Here is a 9,187-nt window from a genome sequence, read left to right as displayed (position 1 = left end):
CAACTCCAAATAAGGGGTTTTTCCAATTTTTTATTTTATAAAATTAGATGAAATGGCCACAGATGGACCGCCGCTGTCCGATTGACAGGTTCAAGTTGGGGTAATGGCGCAATAAAGCGTAGATTAGATAAAGATTACACACTAATTGTTGATAGATTAGTAAAAGTACTGCTCTTACGGTCGTGCCATGTGGCAAAATCTACGTGGACAAAGGACCAGAAGTAAGATATGAGCAGCAGCACAAAAACGCAACTCATAATCCGTTTCCAGATTATGCTGTGCGGTCGGTCACATTATCCAATTCGAAAAAAGCCACCAAAACAATTCTGGGCTCAATTGCAGCCACCTTCACCAAATGGCTTTGCTCAACGCTTCATTATGTTGTTCTTCCACTTCCCGAATTCCTTCCAGACCTCACCTTCCTCTTCCTCTCTCCGTTGCCGCCCATTCCTCACCTCTCCCACTTTCTTCTCCTTTCTCCTCAATTCCTTTCATTTCAACCACAAATATGAAGGTATTCAACCAACAATTGGAAGCTACGCGGCATTTGGTTCTTTCCCTTGGTGAATCCGCCTCAAAAGCCTCCTTCCTCGCTTTCCTTTCCGCCTCTTTGTTCCTCGCCGACCCTGCCCTAGCTTTCAAGGTTAATTTCCTCCCGAGATTGTTCATAGCTACATTGTATGAGAATCTATTTTGATTGTTACGTCTGTGTGTATTGTATGGCTGATTGATTTTTGGCGAACGGATTCAATTTCGTAATTAGGGCGGAGGTCCTTATGGCGCTGGGGTCACTAGAGGTCAGGATCTCTCTGGGAAAGATTTCAGTTGGAAGACGTTAATCAAGCAAGATTTCAAAACGGTTTCATCTAAATTCACTATTTCAAATCTTGTACATGTACTATTGTAATATGTGTTTGTGACATTGCCTTTTTTGTTTCTTTTTTATTAGTCTATTTTACGGCAAGCTAATTTTAAAGGTGCGAAGTTATTAGGTGCTAGCTTCTTTGATGCTGATTTAACAGGTTCATTATTTCTATGTTTTAAGTAATGTTATGAACTTTCCAAGTCATCTTCAGGATCTTCTCTTATGACATGGCGAGCACAATCCTATTAAACCTGACTTCAATTCTTTCTCTCCTTGCCTAATTGTTAGGGGCGGATCTTTCAGATGCTGATCTTAGAGGTGCAGACTTTTCTTTGGCCAATGTTACCAAGGTGATGATTCTTTGATAGGCTTTCAATTAAATGCTTTCTTATTTAACCTCTAATTTGCCCCTTCTCAAATTTTCAAATTTAAAAGTTAGGAGGCCAAATTTTCCAATCTCGTTCTTGAATGTTTAAAGATTTGATCGAAGTCAAGTAAAATATGATAGGAAACTAGTCTACAAAAAGTAGGAGTGAGCAAACCAAACGGGCCAAACTGACATTGGTTGGTCGGTAGTGAAAATTTTGGTCGGAGTCAGGTTTTTGTAAATAAAAAACCGAAGTTCAATTGGTGTGAGTGGTAGGAAAGGACAACAACCGATAATGTTGGTGGTCGGCCTTGGTTTTAGCCCAAAACCGAGGTTGACCAACTGATGATCACTTCTAGCAAAAAGTATTGATGTGATACGATAAATTTGAACTGTGTATGCAGTTCGAGATGTAGAGCAACCTGCAGTTTTTTATCTGAGATTTTATATCAAAGTTTTGGTACATTATGAGCCTTGATGTTAGAAGACATTGAAATTATAACTTTACTTATCCTCACTGGTTGGTTTTTTCTGCTTTGGGCAGGCAAATTTAAGCAATGCCAACTTAGAAGGTGCACTTGCCACAGGAAATACCTCTTTCCGTGGATCAACAATAAACGGAGCTGGTATGTAAACCCAACATTTACGTAGCTTTTAGTATTTCATTGGGATCCTCTCATCTCCAAAACTGTTTTAGATGCCATAATACATGTCTCTCTATCTTTCATAAGATCGAAATTCTACAATTCTAGCTTTGCAATTAGCTGAAAGAGTTCTAGGAAATTGTAATTGAAGAGATTATAGAAGAACCGATGATAGAGTGGTGATACGAAGAAATACTTAATTTACCTCATGATGTCAGACTTCACAGACGTGCCTTTGAGAGAGGATCAGCGGGAGTACCTTTGCAAAGTTGCAGATGGGTAAAGACAAATTCTTCTGTTTCTTAGGTTGACATTAAATGATTCATGATAAATAAACTAGGAAACTTAGTCATTTTTGTTTACAGGGTGAACCCAACAACTGGAAATGCAACCCGGGAGACCCTGCTCTGTGATTGAGACTTGAATTATAAGAGAAAGCTATTGAGGTACAAGAACTGTATAGATCAACTTAAAAATGTAAAGTTCTTAATAACCATATCAGTATCCAATCCATTGAGTTCAATTTTGTCAATCATCTGTTTATGTCATACCATGTGGTTTGTCGATATCATAAAGCTTAACGTAAGTAGCAGAATCTAAGAATCAGAACACGTTGGATTTCTTGGCTATTGAATTCAACATCCAGATGGTTTACAAACGGGCCCCGTTAAAGAAAATTAAATTGATTTTACAAGACATAGGATTTGAAGAACAGGAACCATAATTAGAAACCACTAGGATTTTCCGTCACTACCCAGTTGGTAATTTTTACTTCAACCCACTAATACCAGGAGCAGAAGTTGCTAAAGCTCCACTACAAACTACAAAGTGCACATGGTTAAAATGATCGACTTCCCCCATCCAATTTTTTATTGTTTATACCACTCCAGAAAAATTGTCTTTATCAACTTTAATAATGCACTAGATTTTGTCTTACCCACTTAGCAAATGGTTATTAGAATGCGACTTTAATATTGTCATCTCTGTTACAGTCTTACCAACTAGATTAACATCCTCCTCAAAAACTGGTTCTGTTGAATATACTGATATTTTTCTATATCACTGTGATATTTACAAGAGGGAAAATCAGCCATCATCATTCTAGGGCCTAAAACAATTCATCCAAAAATGAGAATCTATGTGGTAATTGTTTCGCTCTTTCTGCATTTCCTAATCCTAACCCAGATATTATTATCGTTTCCCCACCTGTCATTAATCTCGCAACACTGTCTTTGCGGTGCCTGTACAAATCAAATAGAAACCATCAATGACATGGAGGAATGAATGAGAATATTATAAATGATTGTGTTAAGAGGGAGAGAGAGATTACCTTCATCCATAGCTGAGTCTCCATCTTCATTGAGGAGACAGTAACTTGTTTCACTGCCATGACCCGTGCATAATCATCCCTCTCGCATACTTTTTCTCCCTTGGCCACGTACCTTTCGTAAGTGGTTTTGGTACCCCTTGTGTCCACCTCTTGAACTTGCTTCAGAAAATAAACAACCGCTCGCCGGCACGGGTCAGAACTCATAGGTCGTGTATTGAAGTCGAATGGACCATTGCTCCAGCTTCTCCATGTCTTGAACGTCTGAAATGGAATTTGCATATCTGTGGCTGTCACCATGAAAGGATATATCTGAACAGTGTAGCCCCACGCGATGGAGATGGACCATTTTTTCCTCCGATCATAGCAGACAGTTTGCTGAAGAATTCGGCTCGAGTCAACTTGATATGCTTGCATAAGTAAATTCAATGAATCAATCCTAGTTTGGTTAGGAAACAATGGCTCCACATGGTCAAGGTGATGAAGCGATACAAGTGGTGCCAATGGATGTGCTGCCAAAATCCCATATGGGTTACCTCTAATATCAAACTGCACGAATTTAACACATCAGTCCATGTGTATAACTCGTGTAAACATTTTTTATCTATATTTATGACAACACATGGAATTCAGAATTTAAATCCCCAACCTTAGAAAAGATAAGATAAATAAATTGTTATTGAGTTATGCTTACTTTGACGAAATTTATCTGTTATATATACAATTTTACATTATGGTATATTTTTATTACTCAAGTAGTAAGATGGGCCAAAAGGCTGAATGATATAAATTTGAGGATTGACCTGAAAAGTAGGACCTGAAAGTGAGGGGCCGAAGAATAGTACAATAAAGCTCAGTAGCTTACACAATCAGTTGAAAGCTTAGTAGCTTACACAATCATAAAAGATGAAGTCGACAACGACAACTTTCAAGGTCCTTCAATCCTCACCCCACGGATACAATACGGAGAAAATGGTCTATTGACCTTCTTGCCACCTATAACAAAACTACTTTTTCTTTCACCTTCACCTAAATTTTCCAATACGTCATCGAGAAAATTTTCATTACTACGAAAGTATGAAAAGATTTCCAACCATGTCAAAATAGGGCGTAACTCATTGACATAGATGTGAGGTCCATTAGTGTTTATGAAGTCAAATATATTGTATAAACAAATGAATTATGATACCCGTTTTCTGTTTTAACATCTCTCCTCATGTACTTTTCTTACATTTATTTATTAAGAAACGTCCTAAATCATCTAAACTCAAATCTACTTATGTTAAATTTCTAAGGATAGTTACAAATATAACAATTAAGTCTAAAATATTTGTAGATATAACACGATGCAAAAGATTTGTAGATATAACAAAATTAATATTTTACTTTCAAAGGTTTATAAGTAATAGATTATATCGTTAGTAAGGAATCTATCCGTGATAAACTATATTACTGATAAGATAGAGTCTATCCACGAATAAATTTTACTATTTTTATAATTTTTTATAAATATTGTTATATGTTTAATTATTAATATGTAAGAGTGCTCTCTCTTTCAAATACTATGATAATCAATATTCAAACTATCATTTAATGTATCAAAATTTTTACAGTGCTGACCGACTTAACCGGTCTTACGTAGTCTCATTCATCGGTCACCTAACTATTCCTTCATCATTACACGTGTCGTAATAGTCATAATTTATGTTCTTCCAGCTACTCACAATTCGCCACGTGGGTTTATCAATTCAAAAGTTAGAAAAGTACAAAAAATATTACCTGGTGAAAGCCACGTTCTGTTGTGAGTGGCACACCGAGCTCGGCAATACAGGCCCATACCCTTTGATCAGAGCCGTAGAAAAAACTGTAGCGATGAAGACAACCGTCCATTACGTTCATTAACTGGGCGGCGAGTGGGTAACTGATCGCAAAACCGCCGCCGCCGAAGGCCATCCCATACGAATGCATCTGATCTTGCTCAATGCTCTCGGAGTTTCCACCAATGTAATACATTTGATTATGATCATATTTCGCTAACACCGAAACTAAATTCTCCGTGAAAAACACCGTATCATCATCTCCCATCACAAACCACCGCACGTCTTTCAATCGCAATTTATAACTCTCCACTACAATTCTAGCCATTCGAACCGCCGCCGTCTTACACGAATAACCCGCCCCGCTGCACCACTCCGACACCCGATGCGGAACCGGATTTCCGATTTCCCCCGGTTCCCCATCGAGCCAAGCAAACCCACGGTTCCGGTTCGACTTCCACCAGAGATGAGTGTAGCGGCTCCGGTCTTTCCACGTTTGAACAGACCCGCCGATTCCGAATACGATGTGGGATATGTTGGTGGCGGCTATGGATTTGTCGAACGGTTCGTATTTGGCGGTTCGAGTGCGGTTGGGGATGATGAACCGACGGGACTGAGAAGAGAAAGCCGAACGGAGGACGAAGGACATGGAGGCGATGAGGCAGAGGAGGAGGACGGCTCTGGCGAACAGAATACAAAAATCGGAGACTCTGTCCGGGAATGAAAAGGATTGTTTGAAAGACTGAAAGAGACTTTGATTCGGTTTGGAACCGGTCTGAATCGTTGGGTTGTGGGTTTGCATGCTGAAATGTAAAAGAAAAAACGAAAAACAGGGGAAAGGAATTAGAGTGAAGAATTGGGTGTCATGTCAATGGGTTTTAGGGGGGGAAAAAACAGAGGCTGAAGAAGAAGGAAAATAGAGAGAAAAGAAGAGAGACAAAGTTTTAAAGAGAGGACGGCAAAGTCGTTAGCTTTTTTGTTTTTACTTTTCGGGTTGAAGTTTTTAATAAACAGGGAATAGAGAGTGATTTTTTGGGGATGGTGTTGGGGCGGAGATTCGTGCTTTCTAAAGAAAAATGCCATTCTTTTAACTGCCAACTGGAATTCAAATACCTTTTTAGTTTTTTTTTTATCCGCCTTTATTACATTTTTTTTAACTACGTTTGGAATAGAGGATGGAACCAACCAACTCATAATTTCTCCTACATTTTATATGTCAATTGAATTAGGTTAGATTTAAACTAGAATCGATTTGTCCTTATTACATTTAGATTCTTCATAAACGGGCTATTTGTTTTCGATAATGGAATTATTTCATTCCAACACCTTCCAATTCTTTCTTCTCTCTTATTCTTCCCCTTTTTTACCCTTATCTCGTCTTTGGTCGCTAGTTTAATACTATGTTATCACAAATTAAAATTTCTTGGTGTCTGCAAGATGGAATCTTCGATATTAGTAGAGTGCTCAACCAAACATACTTTGAAGTTTAAATTAATAATAATGCTAAACGTTTTCGGACAGATCTGAGTGATATTGTGTACATCTCAATAGAGTAATGTATCTTATTATTTATACTTGTAAGAGTGATTTTAGATCAAAATAGTATAATCGATATTTAGTTAAAAAAATAAGAATATAACATAATTAGAATCGAAAGTGGTAATTTAAGAGAAAAATGAGCCTAGAGAAGGAGGGTTGGTCTGTGCTTGGCCTACACCAGCATGCTTGGTTGAGACCAAGGCTCACAAAACACCCAATGGGGCATGCATCATGCATGCCCCCGACCCAAAGGATCATTTCGGCTTGAAATAAGGCTAAAAGAAGGTGCTCAGCTTCTAGCAAAATACAAAACGTGGCGCGCCCCTCGCACGCCTCAATTCAATAAGTGGATAAGTCTAACGTAACTTCGAAATTTAGGAAGGTCCCAAGTCAACTACAACTATAAATACATCATGGTAGTTTCAAGGAGAATTAAGTTTATTCTAATACTCAAATTCTCTACTTGTTATACAATTACACCTTCTAACTTAAGCAGAGCTTATGCTGCAAGCACCATATTAGTATGCAGATCTTTTTATCTTGCAGATCACAATGTTTTTCAAATTACAAATTTATTATTATCACGTGAATATTAAGTACTCTTTCTCGTATCTAGATTATCACATCAATAATACTCTTGAACGGTCTCCCTAGTGTTCTTCCGTATCAACACCAAATGGATCATACGACCGGGTGTTTTTGAGGTTTCATTATTTCTCTAGGGCCAGGATACTCCTCTCCTCGACTATGAGAGCCTTGGATCTTTGCCTTACTGATTTTGTCACTTAGGTCTGTCACATCTCGTAGTTGATGATGAATGGGCATTTGACCCTAGTTTAACCCATAACAAAATTAATATTTTGTTTTCTAAAATGTATTAAATAAAGAAAAATAATTAGGAAGAATTAAATTAAAGATTTCTTTAACTATAAATAAACTTATACCGGAAAAATAGTAGGGGAAATATACATGTAATCTTTGGAGGTTGGGTTTGGCCAAAATCTCTTTTTCTTTTTCTTTTTCTTTTTTTTTTTTTTTTTTTTTTTTTTTTTTTTTTTTTTTTTTTTTTTTTTTTTTTTTTTTTCATTTTTTGATTGTTATCACACTTTCATATTTAAAAAGAAAAGGGTAAAGGTGAAATCTCTCTCCACTAAGATCTAAAAGAAAAGGAACTCAATGTTTTGGGTGTCCAATCTATTTGTTGCACAAACAACACTTTATTTTAAACTTGTATCTTTTAAGTTCAATTGGGACTAATTTTTTAGGTTGGTTCATCTTGAAAACCCTATATTTTCTTTTTATGTGATATGAGTATGAGCTAAGGGGAAGGAGAGTGAAAAAGAATAAAAAAATCGGAGAGAAAAACATTAGTTCGGCCTTTTAGCGGTAGCTTCCACAAAGTTGTTGATTTTCGGAGTTTGAACCATTGGATTGTGTTGAAATTTGGTTAGCTTGGTTGGGACTCATAGGGTCTCGTTTTTTACGGTTGGATCGTTGTTTGGATCTTTGGTTTGTCTGTAATCGCCGTTGAACAAAATTTGTAAAACTAAGTGATTTTCATTCTTTCTATCTCTCAAAGTGTTGATCTTTTATGTATGTGTTGGAATACCTTGAATTTTTTTGCTGGCATATTTATTTATTTGCCCCCAAAACCTATTTAGAATTCGTATTCAACATATTTATTTATTTTTAATTATTTATGATTATGACCCTAGGGTTTAAAGTAGTGCGCTATATAAACTCTCTAACCCTAGAGGCGTCGTTTTGTGTAGAAAAAATTCTCTCTAATAATACTATTCTCCCTCTGCCCCATGGATGTAGCTAACACATCGTTAGTGAACCACGTGTATTTATGTGTTGATTCTTGTACGTTCATTTATATTATTTAATTGTCGTTTTCGTAACAGTATGAAAGTATTGATGGGTAGTGAATCTTTGTATGATTGATTTGGGTTCTTTTTTCCTCAATTTTATCATAATAAGAGAAGTTGACAAGGGTGGATTCCTCACAAGTCCCGTAGTTTTTACTCTTCACATTAAAGATATTCCACTTATAATTTGTGTGTACTCTTTATTTTTAGTCTTCCAAAATTTTATGGTTTATTGCTGTCCATTGTTGGTTGATTACTTGGTAATTGGTGATTAATTTGTGGTGTTATGGAGTACAATTGTTTGGTTCATTGTTTTGAAGGAGATCTTAATGGGTTGTTGATATATTTTTTAGGTCCTATTATTTGGTATTAGAGCGAGTTTTAGTTTAATCATTGTCATGGAGTCTATTAGTAATGGTGGAGGTAGTTCATTAATTAAAATGACATCAACCAATTATTCCATCTGGAAACTAATGATGGAGGACTTGTGTTGTAAAAATTTATTTGATCCAATTGAAACAACCACAAAAGTTGATGGCACCTAAACCAGTAAAACTAGAGAAAATGGAAGAAAGGGAGTGGGGAAAGTTAAAGAGAAAAATTTTGGAGACTATTAGACAATGATATTAACATTTTCAACTATGTTTCTAAGGAGTCCGACCCATATGAGTTGTGGTAGAAGGTCTTTATGAAAGGAAGACCGCACATAACAAAGCTTCATTAATCAAGCAACTTGTTAATTTGAAATTGAAGAATG

At 36.6% G+C, this 9,187-nt stretch overlaps 2 protein-coding genes across 2 annotated transcripts; one reads left to right on the top strand and one right to left on the bottom strand.

Annotated features, from left to right (window-relative positions):
- The first annotated feature begins 259 nt into the window (after positions 1-259).
- Positions 260-2,411, top strand: LOC120074941 (thylakoid lumenal 15 kDa protein 1, chloroplastic). Its single transcript, XM_039028049.1, has 7 exons — positions 260-643; positions 764-859; positions 950-1,022; positions 1,154-1,215; positions 1,777-1,858; positions 2,095-2,155; positions 2,242-2,411. The coding sequence occupies exons 1-7, from the start codon at positions 356-358 to the stop codon at positions 2,291-2,293; spliced, it is 714 nt and encodes a 237-aa protein (XP_038883977.1). The 5' UTR covers positions 260-355; the 3' UTR covers positions 2,294-2,411.
- Positions 2,412-2,905: 494 nt separating this feature from the next.
- On the bottom strand, positions 2,906-6,085 carry LOC120074940. Its single transcript, XM_039028048.1, has 3 exons — positions 4,983-6,085; positions 3,207-3,752; positions 2,906-3,117 (listed from the first exon to the last, which is right to left on the bottom strand). Exons 1-3 carry the CDS (start codon positions 5,820-5,822, stop codon positions 3,013-3,015), a joined length of 1,491 nt encoding a protein of 496 aa, XP_038883976.1. The 5' UTR covers positions 5,823-6,085; the 3' UTR covers positions 2,906-3,012.
- Between the last annotated feature and the right edge of the window lie 3,102 nt (positions 6,086-9,187).

Source organism: Benincasa hispida, chromosome 4 (assembly GCF_009727055.1).
Source record: "Benincasa hispida cultivar B227 chromosome 4, ASM972705v1, whole genome shotgun sequence".
In the NCBI taxonomy this organism is placed as follows: domain Eukaryota; kingdom Viridiplantae; phylum Streptophyta; class Magnoliopsida; order Cucurbitales; family Cucurbitaceae; genus Benincasa; species Benincasa hispida.
The sequence above is the reverse complement of the archived record's forward strand: the minus strand, read 5'-3'. Positions and strand labels throughout refer to the sequence as shown.